At 43.3% G+C, this 25,437-nt stretch overlaps 2 protein-coding genes across 6 annotated transcripts; one reads left to right on the forward strand and one right to left on the reverse strand.

Annotated features, from left to right (window-relative positions):
* Positions 1 to 1,969: 1,969 nt before the first annotated feature.
* Atp6v1g2 (ATPase H+ transporting V1 subunit G2) lies at positions 1,970 to 4,618 on the reverse strand. Of its 2 annotated transcripts, none has more exons than XM_046467912.2 (3): positions 4,502 to 4,618; positions 3,866 to 3,966; positions 1,970 to 3,357 (listed from the first exon to the last, which is right to left on the reverse strand). In XM_046467912.2, exons 2-3 carry the CDS (start codon positions 3,923 to 3,925, stop codon positions 3,184 to 3,186), a joined length of 234 nt encoding a protein of 77 aa, XP_046323868.1. In that variant the 5' UTR covers positions 3,926 to 3,966; positions 4,502 to 4,618; the 3' UTR covers positions 1,970 to 3,183. The 2 variants fall into 2 exon arrangements, with proteins under 2 accessions (XP_046323868.1, XP_046323866.1); XM_046467910.2 differs by lacking the exon at positions 4,502 to 4,618 and adding an exon at positions 4,210 to 4,343.
* Positions 4,193 to 18,145, forward strand: Nfkbil1 (NFKB inhibitor like 1). 4 transcript variants are annotated; one of them, XM_046467904.2, is made up of 5 exons: positions 4,205 to 4,331; positions 4,513 to 4,582; positions 5,850 to 6,126; positions 13,831 to 14,052; positions 14,245 to 18,145. In XM_046467904.2, the coding sequence occupies exons 1-5, from the start codon at positions 4,309 to 4,311 to the stop codon at positions 14,832 to 14,834; spliced, it is 1,182 nt and encodes a 393-aa protein (XP_046323860.1). In that variant the 5' UTR covers positions 4,205 to 4,308; the 3' UTR covers positions 14,835 to 18,145. The 4 variants fall into 4 exon arrangements, with proteins under 4 accessions (XP_046323863.1, XP_046323860.1, XP_046323864.1 ...); XM_046467907.2 differs by lacking the exon at positions 4,513 to 4,582 and having other exon boundaries at positions 4,193 to 4,331; XM_046467908.2 differs by lacking the exons at positions 4,205 to 4,331; positions 4,513 to 4,582 and adding an exon at positions 4,607 to 4,728.
* Positions 18,146 to 25,437: the final 7,292 nt, after the last annotated feature.

A 25,437-nucleotide genomic window follows, 5' to 3' on the forward strand; every position in this document is an offset into this window, starting at 1 on the left:
TATTTTCCCAAAATGATGTTTGATGAAGTAGGCTAGTACATAAGGAATGTGTCAGCCCAGTGGTACACAGCCTTAGGGGACAAACAAATGAGGATGGTGGGAACACGAGTTTAAGAGAGTACTATAAAATGAGCCCACTCTGCTGACCCCGACATGCTTTCTTTGCCAAAAAGCAATTTATCTGCAGCCGTGCCTGGCCTAAGTGACTGGCCTAAGTGAACTGGTTATGTCGCATTCCTCAGCAAACTACCTGTTATCTGTAAGGAAATGCATTTACAAGAGGAACCCAAGTTACTGTGAAGGGAGAGACATTTGTGACCCTTTTCACAGACCAGATTATAGAAGATAAGGATAATTCCTCCAAATTATGAAGAATCTAATTAGAACCAATTAGAATTGATGAAGAATCTAATTAGAACCAATTAGAATTCTGCCTGGGCCAAGGTGAGAATTGTTATGCAATGAAGATTTGAAAGTTTGATGTCACTCTGCTGTCAGTCAAAAGTCAAGACCTGGACAGAACTCTTAGGAAACTTCCCTGCCCACCCCAACCCCCAATAAATTGTAGTGCAGGAGGGGCATATTGTCTCTCTTCACTCTGAGAGGACCCACTCTCTCCCTTGAGAGTGTCCCCTTTCCCTTTTCCTGTCATTTCAATAAACTCATTCTTGTTACTCTGAGCTACATATCTGAAATCTTTCTGACTTGATCACAAGAATTGGGTTTGACAAGAGGGTCTTCATGCTGCCTCAGTTTCTCAGAAGGCCCCAGCTCTTTAACAATAGGACCTATGGTCTGGGGCTGTAGCTCAGTGGTTGAGTGCTTGCCTCACATGCGTGAGGCACTGGTTCAGTCCTCAGCACCACATAAGTAAAAATAAATAAAATACTGTATCCATCTACAACTAAAAAAAAAAAAAATTCTTTAAAAAAAAAAAAAACAAGATCTAGATTCTGCCAGTTACAAAAAATAAATAGTAGGGCTTGAGGGTTGGTTGTAAAGCTTTCTAATATTGTTCATTAGAGCAGAATGCTTTTTAGCCCCACCCCAACAGACCTATTGTTCAGCCTGGATTTTTTTTCCTAAAACATTTGACATCCCCCTCTTTATTTAACCCTAAGAAGTAGCTACTATTATCCCCATTTTATAGCTAAGCAAATAGAGAAGTAAATCAAATATTCAAAGCAAACCATCTAGTAGGGGCTTAGGTTGTGGCTCAGCGATGGAGTGCTCGCCTCACGCATGTGAGACCCTGGGTTCAATATTCAGCACCACATAAAAACAAATAAGTGAAATAAAGATATTGTGTCCAACTACAACTAAAAAATGATAAAAAAAAATACATCTATTAAGGTAACAGCCAAGATGTAAACATCTCTAATTCTCTATCATATCCTGCCTCTCTGCTTAAAGAATCTTGTTAATAAACACAGTATAGATTATTACCTCATTAGTTCAAGGCCTTGACAAGCAAGCTTATCCTCTGTGGTGAAGAGAAATAATCATAGGATGGTATCACAGAAGAGCAGTTTTCTGAGTCCTAAGTATTATTTAATTTATTTCACAGTATTTATCAACTGCCTGCCCTGTGCCAACTACTATCCTAGGACTTGGGGACACAGCAGTGAACAGCCCTGTGCTCAGAGTTTACATAACAGAGGAAACAACACATAAACATATAATGTCAACTCTTGAGTGCAAAACAAGGTAAAAGGGGAAAGGGTGCTTGTTCCTACACTCCAGTTTTTCTCTTCCAGTTGTTGTCTCTAATCCTCAGACTCCAAAGCAAAGAAACACATGTGTTTCTCTGCACTTTAGAGAAATAATGAAGTGCCATTTGCTTTTTTTTCTCCAGAAAGTTTCGAAGGACAGCTCTTTTGGTGTTTCGAGAATATGTGCACATGGAATAAGAGAGTGACTGAAAAGGAACAAGAGAGTGAGGCAAAAGGAGGCTGCTCAACTCACCAACTGATTTGCTCTTAGTTATTTTATTGACCCTTTCTTATTGTTACAAAGGGAGAGCAAGGTGTTAAGGATACACAAAGGAAAGTCATGCATATGGGGGATACATATCACTTTAGATCTCAGGAAGCAGTGAGCATCTGGTAGTCTTTGGGGAAACAGAAAGAGAGGGGAATCCAATAAAGAGAAAGGCCATCTTAAGTGATACAAAAAGAGAAGCTGAGAGATGCCATAGCTACCTGGAACATAATAGAGGGGCTAAATTAAGTATTTTTTGCGGGGGGGGAAGGGCCATACTGGGGATTGAACTTAGTGTCTCTATGTTGCCAGGCTACATCCCCAGCCTTTTATTTTTTTATTTTATTTTTTTTTTTTTTGAGACAGGTCTCACTAAGTTGCCAAGGTTGGCCCAGAACTCACAATCCTTTTGCTTCAGCCTCCCAAGTAGCTAGGATTACAAGCATATGCCACTGGGCCCAGTTCATTTACTCTTTTCAGAGACCATAAGGTCTCTGGGGAAAGCAAGGTAAGAACAATTCTTCAGAGAATTATTAGGGATACAGAATGAAATGAGTAAAATTAAAGAGTCACTGGCAGAAGTCAGGAAACAGCAGTATTTAGGTTTTGGTAGGTGAACAGAGGTGGGAATAATGTCACAGGAGTGCCATTTATTGAATAATAACTACTACCTGTCAGGAACTATGTTAAGCTCTTTACAGAATGATTCCTAATTGTTGAAGCAATCTCACAAGGTAGGCATTATTATTTCAGTTTTTACAGAGGAGAACATTGAGGATTCCAGATTAAGTAGCCTGTCCCAATTGCATGGTCAACAAGTGGCAGGGTTGAGAAAGGAACTCAAATCTGCCATTTTCTGAAGTCACAGGGCTTTCCATGTCCCTACTTCTCCATGTTCCACCCTTCACATGAAGGAAGGGAATGACTTCGGTACTTACAAGGATCCAGTGAGGATTAAAAAACATAAATTGAAAAAAATAAATAAATTCAGGTTTGAGCAGAATATTTACAAGTTTCACAGGAGAATATTGGATTCTGGTTCCCAGATTTTCCAAAGAATGGAGAGTTGATTTTTTTTTTCTTTTGGTGGCACTAGGAATTGAACCCAAGGCTTATGCATGCTAGGCAAGGGAAGGTGATTTGACTTGGGAGATTTCTTTGAGGAGGAGAACTGGCTGGAGGAGTCAGACCCCATGGTCGATCCTAGGCAGCGATCCGGTAGTTGGGGTGGACCTGGGGCCTGACATCGCAGACCATGCCAAGAAGCTGGGCCAGGACACGCTCCCGGTTTCTCTGCTGGGAACTCTGCATGCCCTGTACCTGGCGCCTTGTGGCCTGCTCCACTTCAGCTGACAGGTTCCCCTGGGAGCCCATGGCCTGGGGGATGGGAAAAGGGGTGGAGGAAAGACAAAAGCAGAACAGAGAAAGGTCCAGGCATGTGGAGAGGAAGATCCTGAGCAAGCCAAAAAGAAAGGCTTTTTCAGAAACTGTCCCCATCCCACAGAAATAACCAGATATCAAAGAGATCAACACAATCCCCTGTTCTCTAAGAACAGACATGCAACCTCATCCTAAAACAGGGATTGTAAAGTCTCCACCACCTCACCACCCCTGACCATAAAACTCTGCCCTCACCCTAAATGTTATCATACCCCACACAGATTGTGGAGATTCCCCTGGCCCCCAAGCTGTTCATGTCCTTCAAACTGCCACTCTCTTACATATCATCTCAAAGCTTTACCAACACTATGAGCCTTGCCAGAGTCCCCTAAGCCCTCTACCATAGTATTTTCTTGCCTAGTCACTTGTACACACCTCACAACATGCTCCTACCAACTTGCAACTGGGTGGGTGCTGTCCAAACTCCCCCCACCCCACAACTCACCGCCTGCTGCTTGCTCTGGAATTCCTGCTCTCGCTCTCTGCGGTACTGCTCCACTTCCATCTGTGCCTCTTCCTTTGCCTGCTTCAGCCTCCGAGCCTTTCCTGGAGGTAGAAGAAAAGACAGTGGATAGGATGGATCCCCCACCAACTGTGATATTAGGGGTCAATCCCTTCCAGAAAGTTGTTTGGCCTTCTCTCAGCCAAACCAAGTGTTAGATTTTAATACCCACCGATTTCTTCCCTCCTAACCAACACTCAGCACCCAGCTCTCGACCTGAAAGCCTTGAGTTTGCTAATCTCCATCCCTTATTTTCCTTCCAGATTTCTAAGGGAGAGGCGACTCACTCTTTCTGGCATCTGCTACCTTCTCCGCAGCCCGCTTCTCAGCTTGCAGGAGCTGCTGGATACCCTGGGACTGACTGGCCATTTCCGTCCTTAGAGCTGATGCTGTTTCGTAGGGGACCAAGGTATCAGATGGCTTCCCCCACCCCCAATGCCTACTGCTACTCCTCCTCCAGCTCGTTGCTGCAGTCCTCCACTACCCCTGGGTCTTAGTGCTCCCCTTTTCACTCAGTCTCCTGCATTGGTTGTCTCCCCCAATCTGATCCTCCCACTGATGATGGTCCTCCTCTCCTACCTCTCTCTCAGGCAGTACCCAAAAGGACCGCGTGGGAGCAGCAGAGACCAGGTCCAAACCTGCCGGTTAACTTCTCTACAGGTGTAGGATCTTTCCAGTCACCAAAGTCTAGGGATGGGAATAGAGACTGAGAAGGGAGAAATATTTGGGAGTATTTGGGTGGGAGGAGGAGAACTTGATCAGTGGTCTCAGAGGAGGCTCAGAGGGAATGAAAATGGGGTGAGAAGGTAAGGATGTTATCATGCGACGCGTGCTGGAAAAGAGATGTACTGGACTTCTCTTTTCTCTCCCCTCTATCTCCATCTTTTCCTACATGTTTCCAAAGTCCAAATTTCTGTAATGATCTCTCTTATCTCATTTGCCCTGTGCTACAGTTACAGTTGTCTTTTTATGTCTTATCGTGTCCGTTTTTCTCTACTGATCTATCCCTGTTCTCGGTTTAATTGTGGTTTTGGTTTTGCATTTTCACTATGATTTTTATCTTATCTTTACCTCCCCTCTTTTCTTTATCTTTTTATCTTTCCATCCATCACCTAACCATGCCCTTTCTCCTCCCAGTTGAGTGAGGACAGGGGTAAACCTCCAAATAGCCCTCCTTTTTTACCCCGCCTTCGGCTTCTCATCCTGTCTTCCGGTTTATGGAGGAACCTTTGTCTTAAGTTCCCAGTTCCCTCCGGAGGCATAACTGAGTAACTACCGGTTCGGGGCAGAACGACTTCCGACAGTGCGCCTTACAGTTCATTTCCGCCCTAAACCTTCGTCTGTGCTTGCGCCATTTCCGCCAGCCTGGAGTGTCTCCGCCCTTCCCGCCTCCCTTCTCGGAGCGTCTTAAACACAGGCCTTGGGCCTACAGCTCGGGGGGTACTTGGGGGGCGGGGGGGGGCTGGTCTGATGAATAACCCCTCCCCCCAGGTCCCAGAGGAAGAAGCCTCTACATCTGTCGGCCGGGTACATTATATTCAATTTCTAGATCATTATTGGAAATTGTGACTTTTAAATTCAAGTTTCTCCTGATAAAATTTCCACCATCAGGCCCTATTCGTTTTTTTCAAAATCAATTATAAACAAATTTTAAATTTACCTGGGCTTTTGAACCTTAAAGCAATTATGCATCTTTTTCTCAAATTTTACGTTAAAAAATTAAATCTGTGACCCTAACCCCACTCAAAAATTTTTTTCGAACCTATAATCTGGTAAAGGATAAGAGTACAATAGGCCTCATTTTTTACTGGAGTTGTGAAAAGAAACAGGGAACTAAAAGGAGAAACGAGGGAATGTCTGAGATGGAGGGGGAGGGACCAGCCAAGGCTGGAGTCCTGACTGCTGCCTTTCTTCCCTTCTTTCTCAGCCCAAGAGTTCCATGGCCTCCACTTCCCGCCGTCAACGCAGAGAGCGTCGCTTCCGTCGTTACTTGTCTGCAGGACGGCTGGTCCGGGCCCAGGCCCTTCTCCAGCGACACCCAGGCCTTGATGTGGATGCTGGGCAGCCCCCACCACTGCATCGGGCCTGTGCCCGCCATGATGCTCCTGCCTTGTGCCTGCTGCTTCGCCTTGGGGCTGACCCTGCCCACCAGGACCGCCATGGGGACACAGCGCTGCACGCTGCTGCCCGCCAGGGCCCCGATGGTGAGTCAGCCTCGTGGGGAACAAGGTCATGAGTGATGGTCATCAGAAGTGAAGGCCAACTAGTAGCTGGGAAACAAGCTAGTTATTTGGTCAGTTGAACCTAGGGAGGCAACTGACAAGGTTGGCGTGTGGCGATGGTTTGTGCCTTTACATTACTGAAATACCATTGTCTAAAGAGCCTGGCATTCCCAAAACAGGAACTACTCTTCCAATTTCACATCTTTGCCGTTTAGTAGCTACTTTGTTTCTTGATTGGTTGTGTTTAGCACAAAAATAGAATAGAAGGTAGGCTTTGAAGTTGGATTGCCTGAGTTCAAATCCCCAGCTGCACACTTAATAGCTGTGTATTCAGTTATTAAATTGTCCTGAGGCTTAGTTTGCCAATGAGCAGAATTAAAATAACAACCTTTACTGTGTACCCTATATTTCTCATAAAGTAACTGATTTAATCCTCACAATAACTCTACAAGGTAATAAGTATGGATATTTTACCCCACTTTCCTGATGAAGAAACTAGGCACAGAGAAGTTAAATCATTTTCCAGACTTATACAGCTATTCACTTGTAGAACAGGGATTGTAATCCAAGCAGCCTAATTATGTAGTGTCTTGTGTTGTACATTATGGAATTATATAGTGATTGCGCCCACATTCATATTCAGGCTGTGACGTATATTTTGAGAATCAATCAACATAATGCATAATTAGAATGCCTGGTACATGATAAGCACTTGATAGATCCTGGTAGTGGTTGTTCCTATTGTTATCAACAAGTACGTACTCCCTTACACACAATTCTGAACCTCAGAAACACTCTGGGAACAAGTTTTTATCAGTTTGCCACCAAAACTCATTTGGTGACAAAAACCTAATCCGAACTAAAGTGAGGCTATCTCTGATTTTTTTATCCCACTGATGTCAATATTCAGAGATTTCATACCAGAAACATTGATGTGTTTGGTTACTAGGGCTGCCCAGACTCCCCTGGGATACCTAATCTACAGTATATGTATTTTGAGATCAGTTCTATCAAATCTCAAAACATCTGAGTTTTGAAAAACCTTTGATCCTGAGATACAGACGTGGAACCTGTTTATATTGCAGTTGCAGTGGTAACAGCTCTGTAGCAATATAGCTTACCAAAATCAAAGGTGAAACCCCTTTCTACATCTAGAGATTTCCTTCTAGAGTAAGAGGAAAGCCTCTATGTTCAGATGAACAATGCTAATTTAATTTGATTTGCTATTTTTCCATCCTCGGGTTTCCAGGTATGTACAGGAACCCCTTCTTCTCCCATACGGTCTTAAATCCCCTTTAATTCTGCTTAACATAAGTTGCTTTCACTCCCATAACTTGGTATCCTCTCAGTATATCAAGTGAGATAGCTGGTATATTTTAATTTTTTATTTTATTTTATTTTTGGTACTGGGGATTGAACAGGGGCACTTTGCCACTGATCTATATCCCCAGCTTTTATTTTGAAACAATCTTACTGTAATTGTCCAGGCTGGCCTTGAACTCATGATCCTCCTGCCTCAGCCTCCCAAGTAGCTAGGATTATAGGCATGTGCTTCCGAACCGACTTGGTTGTTATGTTTTGTTTTGTTTTTGTTTTGTTTGTTTGTTTTTAACTTAGAAACAAAGAGGGGAGGCTTACCAAGTACAGGTATCTAACTGGCTGGCTGATATTGTAACAGGCAGGGCTTTGGAAGGCAACAAAGCAGACTACCACAAGGCAGAGCTGCTTCCAGATAGATCTCAGCTCTACGGAGGACAGAGACGTGCAACATAACCTCTGAGCCTAATTTGCCTCTCTAAAATGGGAATTGTGATGAGTAAGTGAGCCAAACATTTGGTGCAGTTTTGACACCCCCTAAATGATATGTATGTTGTTTTTATATAATTCATTAAGGCTTTTTGAGTAATAAAAATGTCCGTAATGATGTGGTAGACATTTCCTTCATTATACTGAATTCTAAGAAGCATGTAAGGTTGATATTATACAATTTACAGATGAGGAAAGGGGGGCCCAGAGGTTAGGAACTAGCCTGAAATCTCATAGCTGTGAGGTGATTGGATTCACTCCCGTAACTTGGTATCCTCTCAGGATTTATTTCCCCCAGTCCCTTGCCAGCTCTGCCACAAGGTGGCCTTCTAATACCTGTGTGTTAGAAGGCCCTTCTCATTCAGCCAACTACTTTAGAAACCACCTGCCTTAGTAAAATGAAAGGATCTTCTTTGAACAGATTAAATGGCCCACAATCCCCTGCCAGGACTTTTTTTCCCTAATTCCCATGTTAAGTCTGAGGGATGCTCCAGTTCATGCTGGAACAGCTGGCTGAGTTATACCCAGTAAGATGCAAGTGAAGGGCTCCTACCTTTTAGGCTTTGGATGACTTCTTTTAGAACCCGTCACTTAATGGGAAAGTGGTCTTAGCTGCCAGATTACCCCCTAAGTAAACACACCTTAATGAAACAATAACCATCCTTTACATAGAACAAGAATTAGTGAACACTGAGAAGCAGGGGGTCATTTTCTCAGTCTTTTACAAAATGAATAAAACTCAAAGCCAGTCTGTTTCTTCTTTTTTAAATATAACATTCACTGCACTTCTGCTCTGTACTAACATAGTACCAGACATTCAACATCAATTACTCACTTTGATCTGTGCAGTAGAAACAAGCTTTGACCCCATTTTACAATGACTGAGCATCCGGTTATGTTCCACTTGCCTTTCCAGCCTTACCTCTTGCTGCCTAGCCACAGACCCATGACTCCAGCTATGTGGCTCTGTGTTCAATGACCCTAAACACATCTTTTACAAATCTGTTTGTCTCTTAAATGTTGCTTTCCTAATTTCCACTTTGCTAAGCGTTATCCTCCCTTACCAGCTCAAGCCCCACCTCCTTCTTGAAGCCCTCTCTGACTACCTCACCGACTTTTACCTTTTCCTCCTCTGGGCCTCAGTTAATCTTCACTCAGTATAAAATTTTGATACTACTTTTTTGTCTTTTTAAATAGGCTGGTCTTGAGCTTCTGGGCTTAAATGATCCTCCCACCTTCGTCTCCCAAAAAGTTGGGATAATAAGCATACACTACTCTGCCCATCTGTGATACTTGCATTTTTAGAAATTGTGTTCAGGGCTGGGGTGTGGCTCATTGATAGTATGTGCAAGAACCTTGGTTTGATCCCCAGCACCACAAAAAAGAAAAACATTGCATTCTTTTTACCATTTAGTATGTCTGTACCTGTAAGGTAGAAATCATGCCTTTTTATGGATAAGGAAGGAGCAAGTGCCTCCATCACTAAGACAAAGTAAATTTTTTATTCCACAAAAGTTTTTCATGTTTATTTTTCCTAGTATGGATGTACAACATATTAATTAATGAACACTGGGAAACATTGATCTATACTGATAAATTGATGATAAAGGTGGCATTTCAAATGCTAGAAGAATATAAAATGTTTAATAAATGATGTTGAAACATTTGGCTTATCTAGAGAAAAAAAGAGTCCTACCTCACACCTAACTTGAAATTCCAGAGCTAAGTATGTGGTGATCCTCTACAGTACTAGCTACTTGGAGGATCATTTGAGCCCAAGAATTTGGGGCCAGCCTAGACAGTATAGTGAGACTTTGTTTCTTATAAAAGTAAATTCTAGGGCTGCAGTTGTAGCTCAGTGGTAGAGTGCTTGCCTAGCATGTGTGAGGCACTTGGTTCAATTCTCAGCACTACATATAAATAAATAAAATAAAGGTCTATCGGGCTGGGGCTATAGCTCAGAGGCAGAGTGCTTGCCTAGCATGCGTGAGACACTAGGTACGATCCTCAGCACCACATAAAAATAAATAAGTGAAATAAAGGTATTGTGTCCAACTACAACTAAAAAGTAAATATAAAAATATAAATAAAGAAAGGCATTCTGCCCATCTACAACTACAAAAAAAAATTTTTTAAAAACTTGGGGTTGGGTCTGGGGTTGTGGCTCAGTGGCAAAGCTCTTGCCTAGCACATGTGAGGCCCTGGGTTCGATCCTCAGCACCACACATAAATAAATAAAATAAAGGTATTGTGTCTAACTACAACTAAAAGATAAAAATATTTAAAAAAAAAACAAAAACTTGAGGCTGGGGTTGTGGCTCAGCAGTAGAGCACTCTCCTCGCATTTGCAAAACCCTGGGTTCTATCCTCAGCACCACATATAAATAAATAAGTGAAATAAAGCTATCGTGTCCAACTACTACTAAAAAATAATAAATAAAAATTTTAAAAACTTTTAAAAAACTTAAAAACTGTCAACAACTAAAGTGTGTGTGTGTGTGTGTGTGTAAATTTAAAAATAAATAATTAAATAGATTCTGTAACCCCTTCCCATAAATAAAACTTAGAAGGCAGTATCAAAGAAAGTCAGCTTTATCTGTGATAGTTTTATTTCTTTAAAAATAAAATGATGATGTAGCAGGCATAGTAGTGCAGGCCTGTAATCCCAGTGACTTGGGAGGCTAAGGCAGGAGGATTGCAAGTTTGAGGCCAGCCTCAGCAATAAGGCAAGACCCTGTCTGAAAATAAAAAATTAAAATTGGGGGGCTGGGATTGTGGCTCAGTGGTAGAGTACTTGCCTACCTAGCATGTGTGAGGCAATGAATTCCACTTTTATGTATAACTGTAATGCACCAATTAAAAATAAATTTTAAGGAAAGATGATAACATTTTTGGCAAAGGAAAACAGGCTTATTTATGTATTCTTGGCACAAACAAATATTGAAAACAATTTAGCAGAATTGCATATATGCTTTTTTTCCTTTTCTTTTTTGTTTTGCACATTTTTTTTTTGACTGACTCAGAAATTCCACTTCTGAAAATCTATCCCACGCAAATATTGTAACAAGTCCCCAGAGATATATGTATAAAAACAATAGTTTTGAAAACAAAGTCTGTCAGGGGTGAGGAGATTTGTTTGTTTTGTACACACAGTGGAACACTAACTACACAGTCATCAAAAAGAATGAAGTGGATTTTGTATTTCTGTGGAAAAATATGAATGAGATGTTAAATGAAAAAAAAAGTTGTCAAATAATATGTATAGTGTGGCTCACATATCTTTGAGTAAATTTATCATATGTATGCATTAATGTACACCAAGACAGGACTGGAAACTGTTAATAGCTATAATTTAGCAATAAACTGTTAGTAGCTCTTGTTTATTCCTTCTTTAAAAAGTAAAGAAATTTTCTATTTAGTCTTAGCCCTTTCACATTAAAATATCAATTAAATAAAATTGGAAGGAAACCCAGTAGTCTTACTATCCAGAGATGAGAATTTTTACTTATTTTTTCCAGTCTGTTTTCTTCAATTATATGATTTTTGTCTCTCTTTTTTTTTCCTTTCTTTTTTTAAATTGTTTGTTTAGAGATGGGTTCTCACTATGTCACCCAAGCTGGTCTTTCTGGGCTTAAATGATCCTTCTTAGTTCCAGCCTCCTGAGTAGCTGGGACTATAGGCATACACCCAACTTGATGGGTCTCCCCCCCCCCTTTCTCTCTTTCTCTCGTGTGTGTGTGTGTGTGTGTGTGTGTGTGTGTGTGTCTTTCTCTCTATTTTTAACAGTTATCAGATCCCATAAGCAGTTTTGTAGCCAGCTCTTTTCACAAACAAACATCATTTATAGTGATTGTAGGATATTCTGTAGCATATTTTACTGATCATGTTTCTCTAATTGGAAGCCTTACTCCTTAAAAATCTATGAATTAGCCAGGTATAGTGGCACATTCCTGTAATTCCAGCTGCTAAAGAGGCTGAGGCAGGAGGATCGTGAGTTCAAAGCCAGCCTCAGCAACAGCATGGCACTAAGCAACTCAGTAGACCCTGTTTCTAAATAAAATACAAAATAGGGCCAGGGATGTGTCTCAGTGGTTGAATGCCCCTGAGTTCAATCCCTGGTACCATTAAAAAAAAGAAGAAGAAGAAAAAAGAAAAATCTATGAATTAAAAAAAAAAAAGTGCAAGTCTAAGGAACACACACACACATCCCTGCAGTGAGCCCTGGTGGGAATAAGCAGTTGAGAGACAGGACCAAGTACTTGCTGGGTGGGAAGTCAAGAGGGCTTGTGACAGGTCACAGCAGCAATACTAAGGAGAAGTGCCCATTCCCCTCGCCCTGATATAGTTTGAGTAGTTTGGGGGCCTTAGCTAACCAAAGATGGACCCATTTGTTTCCTTGCCTTTCTGGTAGTGACAGGTCAATCCTTTCCCTGTGCCATCCTTCTGCCAGGAAAGCAGTGCTTTCTAGCACCACCAAATAAAGATGTAAGGCCTGCCGACCCATTTCTCCTACCCTAGGAAAAAGTAGGTTCACAGGAAGGGAGGCTGCCTCACTTACCTCCCTTTGTCCTCTGAGCGAAAGAGGTGGTTGGTGGCCACAGAAGGTGAGCTTGTCCCAGAATAGGGTGCCTGGGTTGGAGTGAAACAAGCAGCACTGCACTCTACTTGCCCTGGAACTTAGGTAGTGAGGTCAAGGTTCAGGGAAAGGGATGCTTGGGAATGTCAGTCCCTGTTCTACTTCCTACCAGCTCCTGAGAGAGGCTCTGTGTCTTAGGCCCCTTACACTGCCTTAGGTGAGTAGTCATTTGGAAAGAGCTTGTTTTTTCCAGTTGAACCCAGGGCTTTACACATGTTAGGCAAGCACTCTACTACCACTGAGTTACATCTCCAGCTTTTTTATTTTTATTTTGAGATAAGATCTTGCTAAGTTGCCCAGACTGGCCTCAAACTTGTGCTTCTCCTACCTTAGCCTCTTGAGTGGCTAGGATTACAGGTATGTGCCATCTGCCTGGCTCCTGAACACATTTATGTGGATCAGCTCATTGCTGGCCTTTGCTTCATTTCTGTTGTCTCTTGGGGAAGGCTAGCTGAGAGAAATTACCCTGAAAACATGTATTTTATTCAATATATTAAAAAGTGATATGAGGGACTGGGGATGTAGCTCAGTAGTAGGGTGCTTACCTAGCATGTGAGAGGCCCTGGGTTCAATCCCCACAACTGCAAAATAAATAAATAAATAAACTTGCTTTAATAACAAAAAAGTGATGTGAAATATAGTTGTGTATTTATAGTGGTACAGAATAGGGCTTTCAGATATTTTGCCAGTCTGATCTATAATTTGGGGTGAGAAACACAACAAGGGGATATGTAGTGACAGCATTTTCAAGCCAAAAGTAAAAGTACAGTGAAAGGACTTTGATGTAACCCTAGCTAGAGACAGATCCCAAAAATGTCATTTGATGGGCTAGGGCTGTAGCTCAGTGTAGAGCACTTGCCTAGCATGCCTGAGGCACTGGGTTCGATCCTCAGTACCACATAAAAATAAACAAAATAAAGGCATTCTGTCCATCTACAACTACAAAAAAAAAAAATTTTTTTTTTAAATGTCATTTGACACAGTAGAACTCTGAGCCCACCAAAATAGTTTGTGGGAACCCAGGTCAGAGCATTTTAAACTATCAGTCTTATAGTGCATGTACACTAACGGTGAATATTTGTCAGGGATGTTTTCTTCCTAATACTCAAGAGGCATCCAGATGGACCATCCTTTCTGTTGTGCTAAACCAAGGGAGTATGAGTGACTAGCATAATTCCAAGATGGAGGTCCTGCTGAGGTTTGGAGTCCCTGCTAATTTCTGCTGTTTTTTCCCCCACCCATAGCTTACACAGATTTCTTCCTACCACTGCTGAGTCGCTGTCCCTCTGCCATGGGAATAAAGAATAAGGATGGGGAGACTCCTGGGCAAATTCTGGGTTGGGGCCCCCCATGGGATTCTGCTGAAGAGGAGGAAGAAGATGAGGCTTCCAAAGAGCGGGAATGGAGGCAGAAGCTGCAAGGCGAGCTGGAGGATGAGTGGCAGGAGGTCATTGGGAGGTTTGAAGGTGAGGAATTTATCGCCTTCCACAGTTACTCTTCCCCCATCGGTCATTTTTCCAGTCCCCCTGCATGAACGCTTCACCCTGGTTTCCTCTGCCTGCCCCCCCCCCCCCATCCCCACCATACTTCCTTGCCTCTCCTGCCCCATCATCTTCTCACAGCCTTTCTTCAACTATCCCATCTCCCTTCCCAACCAGATGATGCTTCCCGTGAGACCCAGGAACCCGAGTCCTTCTCAGCCTGGTCAGATCGCCTGGCCCGGGAACATGCCCAGAAGCGCCAACAGCAGCATCGGGAAGCAGAGGGATCCTGCCGACCCCCAAGAGCTGAGACTTCCAGTCACAGCTGGCGACAACAGGAGGAAGAACAGCGTCTCTTCAGAGAGCGAGCCCGAGCCAAGGAAGAAGAACTGCGTGAGAGCCGAGCCAGGAGGGCCCAGGAGGCTCAAGGGGACCAAGGGCCTGAGCCAGCCAGGGCTGGGCCCAGGGCAGAGCAGCCCAGAGGGGTGGGAAGGGGCAGCCTCTGGCGCTTTGGCGATGTGCCTTGGCCCTGCCCTGGGGGAGGGGACCCGGAGGCCATGGCTGCAGCCCTGGTGGCCAGGGGCCCCCCATTGGAGGAACAGGGAGCTCTAAGAAGGTACTTGAGGGTTCAGCAGGTTCGCTGGCACCCTGACCGATTCCTGCAGCGATTCCGGAGCCAGATTGAGACCTGGGAGCTGGGTCGTGTAATGGGAGCTGTGACAGCCCTTTCTCAGGCCCTCAATCGCCATGCAGAAGCCCTCAAGTAACTCTAGTGAAAGAACAAGAAACTGTGGGGATGCAGGCTCAGGGGTGGGCAGGAGTAAGGGTAAGGTCAGGAATGGGGACGCAAAAGGAAGAGGCACATGCCACGTGGAGAGGATATGGGTGGGAGCGAAACTTGTAACTAGCGGGGGTGGTGGCAAATGGGCCTCTACCGCTGCTCTTGACTCTGCCATTTCCTAATAAGACCTGGTTCCACGTCTCACTCCCAGAGTCTCCTCTGCCTTTTTCCATCAGTATGGTTTTCATCACCCATGACATCTCCTTTCCCACCCGCCAGCCGAAACCCACAGCTCCTACACAACTGCAACAAGCACGCACGCACTGATATGAGCCATCAGCTGGAGACCAGAAGCCCTCTGCTTGCCTACTCTCGAGGTCAGCCCTCAGAAAGCCTAGTTTACCCCAGCCTCATCACTCTGCTCCCTACACTGGGGTTCTGTCCACTCTGCATTCTGTGGCTGGAGAAACAGATGTGAACATAGGCCAAAAAAGGGAACAAAACCAGTTTCCCTCCACCACCACCACCCCCAGCTAACCAAGCAGAACCACATCCTTCTCCCCACTTGACACCCCCTCCCCCTAACACAGGGCTTTCCCTTTGCTGAGTCACTGAAAGAGCGAGTAGGGGGCAGCTAGGGCTGGGGACCATGAGGAGACCGAAGATGGAAGAGAGAAGCAGGATGGATGGAGGAAAAGCCCTGTGGGGGAGGGAATTTCGGTTGCTAAAATTAGATGCGGCGGAAGGAGACGGAAAGAGCCAAATTATGTAACCTGGGTTGTCTGTTCTTGGGCAACCAGAGATCCACCCCTATGGCTGGATGGGCTATTGAGCTCCCAGCTAGCTTTGCCCTCAAGCCTCTTAGTCCCGTCCCTCCTGTGGAGCCCTCTTCCATCCAACTTCTGCCCCATCCCAAACCCAGTCTTATCTCTGGGCAACCCAGGCTTGGTCTGTCACATAAGCATCTCTTTTTGCAAAAATTCATAGTTGAGGTTCTGAGGAATGGAGGAAGAGAACTCAGGATTCCCACAAAGAGAGGGGGCTCCATCTCTCCCACTGTTTGAACTTGGCTCCTACTCCAACTTCCTGGAAATAAGGAAGTGTAGGCCTAACCCAACTGCCGTCGCCCAGAACACAACTGGGAACTTGAAGAAAGAAAGGGCAGGACTGAAAGGAAAAAGTACAGATGTGCACTGGTATGTGCATGTCCACATGAAAATCTTTCCAGTCAAAAACTTAATCATCAGGACTCAAGCCCAAGCCCAGGTATACACAAGAGATCCTAGGAATGCAAGTGGAGAGTGGTAAAGGATAGGGAGAGGAAGACACTGGGGACATGGGATGGGCCTGAGACCCTGGAGAAGATAGAAAACCTGAAGTTAGGAAGAGGCCCAAGGCTTTAGAGAACGAGGCCAGTGTCCTGGGACAGGAGGGGAAGAGGCTGGTGAGAAAGATCCTGTGAGAGGAAGCTGCTGTGATTCAGAGAAGAGACTTCGAACTGTGAGCAACCCAGGCGTCCGGTTCCTCTCACAGACCGGAGATTTCGGAAGTGGCATGCAAAGAGCCCAGGTTTGTAGTTGGGGGGAGTTGAGGTTAGGGTCCCTGAGCTGGCAATTGAGAGAGAACTTTGGTGTCCACATTTGTTTTTCTATTCAGATATCTCTAATTTTTAAAAACATCATCATCTTCTCTGAAAGAGTTATATAAAACCAAAGCAAGATAACCCCTGACACATGGATCCCCAGACCTCCCTCTTTTCAGCATCCCTCCCTGGTGTCTGGCCCCCAGCCCTGATGGGGGTTCCCCTGAGATGAGGGCTGTTCACTTTCTCTGACCACATGATTTCCGTTTCTATGTCTCTTGTTTCCTAGGCTGATAAAAATACTGAGCCCTAGAGGCCCTGGCTTCCTCTGACCCCCTGGTGCCAGGTAGCAGGCATCCTGTCCACCACTGTGGGGGGCTGGGAGGGGCCACAGGGATTCCCCCAGGGGTGACTCAGTGCCTACTGAGAAACACTGGGGAGATGCAAGATTGTGTATCCCTGCTCTCAAGCTGGAACTAGGAGTTGGTATCAGTGGAAGATGCATTAGGTTTCAGTTTGAGAAATGGGGTTGAGAATGAGACTAGTGAGATTCAAGAGGGTCGGTCTGTGGATTGGGGTGAGGATATGTTTGGGTTATGTTAGGAAAAGGATATGGAAAGTATTCTGTTCAGTGCAGATCAGCTGAGCATGATGTATCCCAAAGAAATACAAACTCTACTTCAAGTTTGAAGTCCCATAGGGGGACAGACCCATATTAATTGACTGGTTGAAAGCAGGCCAAGTAAACTTTACAATAGGGCACATTGGATATAGAAAAGGGAAACACAAGCACATCTGAGTAGGCCCCAGAGAATAGATGGGGTTTCAGTGGGTGAAGAGCTATGGAAAGTCTTCAGAGGCAAACAAAGTAGCTTGACCAGAGACTGGGAAGTCAGAAAGCCTGGTATGTGCAGGACAAGATGAGTGTCCTGAGGTAGAAGCAGCATATGAGGAAGCCCGTGGTAAAGAAAGGGCCACAGAAGGCCAAGGTTAGGAATTTGGGCTTTATGAGAACTGCTGTGAAGAGGGGGATCAGGACAGCGCTGTGGAAGTGCACACAGTAGTAAAAAGGAAATCACTGTCTTTTTGAATACTGGCAAGGTGTTAACCAGCCCTTTTCCTACCATCAGTAATCTTGTTGGGGGCTCGGATCACAATACTCCAAAGAATGATGCTTTGGCATGCTGAATAAGTGCTTTGAACTGAAGGAAACAGGCTTCAGAAGCCAGGCTCTCTGCCTTTCTCTTGTCCTGTCGTACTGCTAAAGTGAGTCAAAAACCAGACTCCTCTCCTTTAAGATGGGTCATAGAAACTAGAATCCTTCCACAAAGCCAGCTGTAAGACCTTAGAAATATTATTCAAGCCTACACACACACACACACACCCTTTCTGTGTAAGAGCCGGCCATAAAGAAATCCTGTGGCAGTGAATCATGAGACCCTCATTCCAGAGGGCTCCTGCCCCAAACCCAAGAACAGGAATACCACACGGGCCAACAAGAACCTGAACAGGCCTGCTGAGTTTTCCTGCTCTGTGTCCATCAGGTCATACCCTTTTTTACCCAGTCACATTTCTACATCGCTCTTCATTTTTCTTCATCAACTCCAAGCATAAAAATGGACAGTTTTTCCTGATATTTACATCTTCATTTCTGAAGTCACTGGTGTCATGTAAAATTTTGATTAAATAAATTTGTTATGCTTTTCCCTTGTTAACCTGTCCTTTTTTTTTTTTTTCCTGTCTTATATGAGTGTGGGTGATGCCCCTTAAGAAGGGTAAGAAAAGGGATCAAACATACCTTCCTGCCCCTGCACCACCACCATCTGTCCAAAGGCAGATGATGGAATCCATTATGCAGATGAAAAAAACTAAGGCCAATAAGTAATTTCGAAACCTGTCCAAAGCTACACAACTAAAAAGTGGTGGAATTAGCATTAAGCTCATCTGATTCCAAAACTTGTGTTCTTTCTCTTTTAAGTCCAAATGACATTAAAAGATGGAACAGGTTTTATAAATGTTGAGGGGATATTAAGACATGACAACTGGCTAGGCACATAGTAGCACATGCATATGATCCCAGCAACTCTGGAGGCTGAGGCAGGAAGTTCACAAGTTCCAGTCCAGCCTGAACAACTTAGTGATACCCAGTCTCAAAAAATAGAAAGGACTTGGAATGTAGCTCAATGGTAGAATGCTCCTGGGTTTTAGAATAAATACATAAATAAATAAATAAAGGACATGAAAGCTGATTGGTGGTGAGAATGGGGAAAGAAGTCCTAGATATCTTACTCTAAATTTTTGAGCCAGAGGGATTGAAAAGATAATGATGGCCTAAACCAAAAAGCAAGAGCATGGCTGAGTGTAATTTCAGACAATCAATACATTTTTATTAAGCACCTATTAGGAGTAAACTGCTAGACAATGTGTATAAATGAAAAAATCACTGTCAAAGAACTTGCAGTCTAGCCAGGCCCAATGGTACACTACTGTAATACCAGCTATTTGAGAGGCTGAGGGAGGAGGATGGTAAATTCAAGGCCAGCCTGGGCAACTTGGCAAGACCCTGTCCAAAAAAAAAGAAAGAAAGAAAAGAAAAGAACTTGTGCTCAAGGGAGACAAACAATACACAAGTAACAACTTGGAGTGCCAGCTGGGCATAGTGGCACATGCCTGTAACCCAGCAACTCAAGGCTGAGGGAGGAGGATCAAAAGTTCAAGGCCAGCCTTTGCAACTTCTTTACCCCATCTAAAGATTTAAGAAAGGAAGGATGGGGGGTGTTTGCTGGGGATATGGCTCCATGGTTAAGCGCCCTGGTTTCAATTTCTCATTACCAAAAATAATAATAATAATAAAATAATGGAGATGCATCTGCTTAGAGTAGTAAAGTAAGTGCCCAAAGAAATCCTACTGAGTTTGAGATGGTCAGCATGACACTCAGGTGGAAGTTTCCAGCAAGCAGGTCTAGCGCTCAAAAGTTTGGGCTAGAGGGATAGGTTTGGGCATCATTCTCTTCCAGTAGAGGTTGAACCTTTAAGGACAGGATCCTCAGGAGAGAGGGTGCAGTGGCCAAAGAGCCAAGAGGGTGATCAAAGAAGAGGAACCAAAAGAGGAGAGGAGTAGGAGAGCAACCCCAAAAGTAGGGCAAGGGAGATGCACAAGCAGAGACTGGGCAGCTATATCTGGGGCCTCAAGGTCTGGTAGGTAAGAGTTGAAAAGGTCTTTTGAGTTCAGGAACTAGATGATTACCAATTTTGAGAAAACAATTTCCATTTAGTAGAGTGGCAGAAATCATTATACGGTAAGGAATGAGTGGGAGGTGAGACCAAGGAGGCAGGGGGCACAAGGAGCAGATACAGAAGACAGCTAAGAATCATCTCTTAGTTTTACCCACAAATTTAACAGATGAGGAAAATTTTACCAGTTCCTGAAAAAAGCAGTTAGTCAAGGGGTCTTGAGACATCATACAGAAAGGGAAGGTGAGAGATGGAGTGGACATTTGAAGGAAAAAGAGTCCAGGGAGGGGTTTTTATGTCTGTTTTCAAGAAATAAAATTGAATATGTTTATAAAAGAAAAAGAAAGCACATGAAGAGAGAAAGGTACAGAAAATATAAGAAATGTGAGAAGAGGAAGTAGGATAAGGAGTATAAATAAACTGGGTGCAGTGGCACACTCCTGTAATCCCAGAGATTTTGGGGGTTGAGGCAGGAGGATCCAAAGTTCAAGACCAGCTTCATCAATTTAGCAAGGCCCTAGGCAACCTAGCAAGATCCTGTCTCAAAATGAAAAATAAAAAGCATTGGGAATGCAGCCCCTTATGGTAACACAATTCTCCTGGAATTCTTGGCAGCCAAGAAGAAAGACCCATAAATGAGAACTTTGGGTTTTCTCAAGTTTTTCAAGGCCTTTTTGGTAGAATAGCAGGTAGGTAAGAAATTCTAAACCACCAATGAGAGTGCAGTTAGAACTACTGACCCTGAAATATGTGTTGAACAAAATCAACAAGGAAGAAGAGAAGCTGGAGGTCTGGATGAGAATGAAGAATGAATTTAATGGAGTGGGTGGAGGGATGGGAAAAGTGAGCAGTTGTGATGAGAAGAATTTGGAGTTCAAGGTTCTGAAAGGTAGATCATCCGAGTGATGATGAGGTTGGAAGTGCAACCCTTTTCAGGGATGGTTAAAGTGAAGCAGAAAAACAAATGGTAAAGCTGTCATAGTTGAGGAAGTTGAACAACTGGGTGGCTAGAGCATACAATTCACTGGATTTGTGTGTTGGGAAGGTTGTTTGGTTTTATATTATTTTTTGATTTGTGTGTGGTTTCACATATTTTTAGTTGTAGATGGACACAATATTTTTTTAATATTTATTTTTTAGTTGGACACAATACTTTATTTTATTTACTTTTATGTGGTATTGAGGATAGAACCCAGGGCCTCGCACGTGCTAGGCAAGCTCTCTACCACTGAGCCACAACCCCAGCCCCAATATTTTTATTTATTTTTATGTGGTACTGAGGATGAAACCTAGGGCCTCACGTGTGCAAGGCAAGTGCTCTACCACTGAGCTACAACCTCAGCCTGATTTGTGTGGTTTTGAAGTCACTGAAGACTGTGGTAGAAGATGAGAGAAAAACTGAGCTAGATGGACAAGTTAAGAGAACAGTAAAGATGTTGATGGAGAAGGTGGTACTGTGACAACAGGAAGAACGTGGCAAATGTAAAGGCATGGGCTTCAAGAGGAGAACAAGGTAGCAAAAGCATAAGCAGAGGAGAGATCAGAGGACACAGACCTGTCTCCTCTGCCCCACTTCTCCTAGTTCTGGGGTCAGAGAAAGAGCAGTTTTTGCCAAAGAGCAGTCACATCATTAGGGGAAAACCAGGTTTCACAGCGCTCAAAGGGAGATACTTTCAAAATTGCAATAAAGGAGTTAGGGTTATGTAGCTCAGTAGTAGAAAGCTTGCTAGTATGGGCAAAGTCCTGGGTTCAAGCCTCAGTAGCACACATACACACAACAAGAAAGAAAGAAAGGGCTGGGATTGTGGCTCAGTGGTAGAGCGCTCCCCCAGCATGGGCGGGACCCGAGTTCGATCCTCAGCACCATATAAAAAATAAAGGCATTGTGTTGTGTCCATCTATACAAAAAAAAAAAAAAAAGAAAGAGGATTTGAATCGGAATAATGGTACATACCTATAATCCCAGCAATTTGGGAGGCTGAGGCAGGAGGATTACAAATTTGAGGCCAGCCTGGACAACATAATAATGAGACTCTCAGTAATTTAGTGAGACCTGTATAAAAATGGGGGGAAAAGACTGGGGATGTAGCTCAATGGAAGAGTGCCAACCAACTCAGTGGTAGTTCAATCCCCAGTTGAAAAAAAAGAGTATTTTAATAAATAAGGTATTCCATAGAATATTGTGAAATAGATCAGTAGGGAACTGAATCCACAGAGGTTCAGAAGATAATCTGGAGGTTTTGCACATGGAAGCAGGAGATTGCTTCTTCTGGAATTCATTATGGAAGATACATTGCATTTATTGAATAGGACATGTATATCTTAACAGGGTCTTAGGGAGACGCATAATATGGTATCTCTTCCGGTTGCCCACATATTCTGATCTATGTGACAACATTCTATGAAATCTATTCAAATACGTAAGTTAAGGTTTCTCTTCCAGTTTTGTGGCTTTAAATGTTGTCTTCATGCATTTAAAAACTCCCAGTTTTCTCTCTCTAGTTCTGACCTTGCCTCTGAAATCTGGACTCATGTATCCAGCTGCCACTTACAATTCTAAAAGGCTTTCACTTAGTAGATTCAAAATAGAGCTTTTGGTTCTCCCACACCCTTAGAATTCTGCTGCCACCATCTTTTCTTCAACATGGCTGAAACTGCCTCCTAACTGGTATCCTCATTTTTTGCTCTCTGGCCTAAACACAGGAGCCACAATGAACTTTTAAAACATAAACCCAATCCCCTCCCTGCCTGCTCTCTGTTGCAGCCTCACTGTTCTTCAATACCTCCAGCTTGATCCTTCTTCCCCACCTTTGCCTCAGCTGTTTGCTTCATGTGGAATGCTTTGCTTTCTAACTTTCATTTAGGACTAGGGATGTATGTGGCTCAATGGTAGAGCACTTGCCTAGCATGTACGAAGCTGTAGATTCCATCCCCAGCCCCAAAAACAAATAAATAAAAATAAAATAAGAAGAAGCCTTGAGCTCTTGGTGGTTTTTTGGTTTTGTTTTGTTTTGTTTGTTGTTTTTGTTTTTGTTGTTGTTATTTATTTTGGGGTGTTTGGGTTTTTTTTTTGTTGGTACTGGGGATTGAACCCAGGGGCATTGAGCTACATCACCAACTTTTTTTTTTACTATTTATTTTGAGACAGGGTCTTACTGAGATGTCTAGGCTGGCCTCGTCAAACTTGTGATTCTCCTGCCTCAGCCTCCTGAGTTACTGAGATTACAGTTGTGTGCCCCATGCCCAGAGCTGACTACTGTATCTAAAGGTAGTTCCCTGCTACTTTCCACATTATCCTGTCTTATAATCTTATAGCACTACTTACTGATTTCTTCTTCCTTATTTGTTTTTGTTTTGTGTTTGTGCAGTGCTAGGAATGAAACCCAGGACCTCATGCATGACAGTCAAGCATTGTTATTTCTGAGCCACAAGGCCAGCCCTCTAATGCAGTCTTCTATTGATGGGTTTTTGGTTTGTTTCTAGTTTTAGCTGATGTGAAAAACATTGATATGAACATTTTGTACATGAGCCAGTTTTCACGGAGCTTGTTAAGTAACAGATTTTTTAGAAAACCCAAGTTTCAGAAGAGGATTTATTCATTTTTTGTAAGATCAAGATAATACCAGCTGGCCACCTCAGATATTATCATTACTGTCATTGCTGGTATGATTCATCTGGAGGGTTGTAGCAAGGCTGGGGCTAGTGGGGATGAAAGCTAAAAATTCTCCTGCTCTTCACTGGGCACATTGTTGTTCTCAGGCACAACATTCAGGAGTTGTTTTGGGGTTTTGTTGTGGTGGTGTTCTATTTTGAGGGGGAGTTGGTATGGGGAATGGAACCCAGGGGTACTTAACCACTGAGCCACATCCACAGCCCCTTTAATTTTTTATTTTGAAACAGAGTCTCACAAAGTCTTTTGGGGCCTCACTGAAGTACGGAAGCTGGCCTCGAACTTGCAATCCTCTTGCCTCAGCTTCCCCAGTAGCTGGGATGACAGGCATGCACCACCATGCCTCACTTGTTCCTTTAATATTAAAATCCCTTGTGTCACTGTTGGTTTCCCTCTTAGCCCATATTCCTTTCCTTTTCTCTTGTTCCTCTTTCCCTGGAGGTCTTTTTTTTCCCTTCCTGTTATTTCCCTCTCTAATAGCATGAGCTAATGGGCCCACAGACTCCAGCCAAAAAAAACATATTGAAGTACAAAACAGTATTGCAATTAACACTAAGAAAGATAGAAATTTAGGCCAGAGAGGAAGACTGGGACATCCAGAGGCAGCAAGAAGAAGACAAGGAGAATGAAAAGACATGAGACAGAGAGGAAGGAAGGGCAAGAACTAGGCTGAAGCTCAGTGTCACGGGAGTTTGCAATGTGCTGAAGGATGCTCCTTGAGACATGCCAATCTTAGTTTCAATCTCAGTTTCAGAGGTTGTATGAAATTCAGTTTCTTTCTTGGGGAAGCCAGCAGTTGGTTTGGGGCTTTCCCTGGGTGGGAGGCTGATGACTGGAGTCTTGTGCCCAAACTCAAGGAAATACAGCCTTTATAGTGGTCTCTGTGGAGTACCAGTGAAATCACTGGGCCTCCAAATGAGGCTGAAATGACATTAACCTTCCACTTAAACTTAGCCTCAAAATCTAGTTTGGGTTTAATTCCAATTTCAACCTCAACCCAAATCACAACTCAAACTTAACCCCAAAGATAACCTTAACCTCAAATCCAAACACATCCCAATCAATAAAACTCCAAATAAAATTTGTCTTCTAAAGCAACCTAACCTTGTTTCTAGGGTTACTCTTGAAACTTACGTATCCCCATTCCTAACCTCAAACTTAAATCTGACTCTAAATATAAGTTCCATCTGAGCCACAAACCTAAAGTTGAACTTTGTCCAATTTACTTTATTATTTATCCTTCTTCACTTAATAGGTATTTATTGAGTGCCTACTATGTGCTGGTCCTTGATCTAGGCAAATAGTGGCAAAAAGTGAGACAAGGTACTGACACTCCTGGAGCTTATGTTCCAGTGAGGCAAAGAAGAAAAAAAAGAAACTGACCAAGGTGTGGTGGCGCATGCCTTTAATCCAGGCCACTTGGAAGACTGAGGCAGAAGGATCACAAGTTCAAAGCCAGTCTTAGCAATTTAGTGAGGCCCTGAGCAAATTAGGGAGACCCTGTTTCAAAATAAAAAATGAAAAACGGGCTGGGGATGTGGCTTACTGGTTGAGCGCTCCTGGGTTCAATCCCCTGTACCAAAAAAAAAAAAAGAAGAAGAAGAAAAAAAGAAACTGAAAGGCTGGGCTATGGCTCAGTGGTAGAGACTTGCCTAACATGTGTGAGACCCTGGGTTCTATCCCCAGCACCGCATACAAACACACACACACACTCACACACACACAATGTATTAGAGTATATTTATATATTAGAATATTGTATCACAACAACAACAACAACAAAAAACCTCTGATATATGCTACCACATGAATGAATCTCACAAATAAAATGTGGACTGGAAGAAGCCAAACACAAATGAATAAGTTCTGTATGATTTCATTTATATGCAACTGAAAGCAGAAAGAACTAGTCTATGGTGTTAGAGGCCAGAGGGTGATTGTCTTTAGAGAATATGCACTGGGAGAAGCCATAAGGGAACCTCTTGGGGAAATGGAACTGGGTAGTGACTACATGGTCATATACTGATGGAAACATTCATTAGCTGCACACTTCAGAGGGGAGCACCTCATTGTACACTGTTATACATTAAGAAAAGAAAAACA

This window comes from Marmota monax, unplaced genomic scaffold (assembly GCF_021218885.2).
Source record: "Marmota monax isolate L192 unplaced genomic scaffold, Marmota_monax_Labrador192_F-V1.1 WCK01_AAM20220418_F8-fsc00404, whole genome shotgun sequence".
NCBI lineage: Eukaryota > Metazoa > Chordata > Mammalia > Rodentia > Sciuridae > Marmota > Marmota monax.

Excerpts from the sequence above, each read along its gene's own strand:
- Atp6v1g2 (XM_046467910.2), bottom strand. The coding sequence starts at position 4,291 with ATGGCCAGTCAGTCCCAGGGTATCCAGCAGCTCCTGCAAGCTGAGAAG. Across the intron at positions 3,967-4,209 it reads GGTAGCAGATGCCAGAAAGA|GAAAGGCTCGGAGGCTGAAG; the intron begins GTGAGTCGCCTC and ends TTCTACCTCCAG. Across the intron at positions 3,358-3,865 it reads TCCAGAGCAAGCAGCAGGCG|GCCATGGGCTCCCAGGGGAA; the intron begins GTGAGTTGTGGG and ends CCCATCCCCCAG.
- Nfkbil1 (XM_046467904.2), top strand. The coding sequence starts at position 4,309 with ATGCTGTTTCGTAGGGGACCAAG. Across the intron at positions 4,583-5,849 it reads GCCGGTTAACTTCTCTACAG|CCCAAGAGTTCCATGGCCTC; the intron begins GTGTAGGATCTT and ends CTTCTTTCTCAG. Across the intron at positions 14,053-14,244 it reads GGTCATTGGGAGGTTTGAAG|ATGATGCTTCCCGTGAGACC; the intron begins GTGAGGAATTTA and ends CTTCCCAACCAG.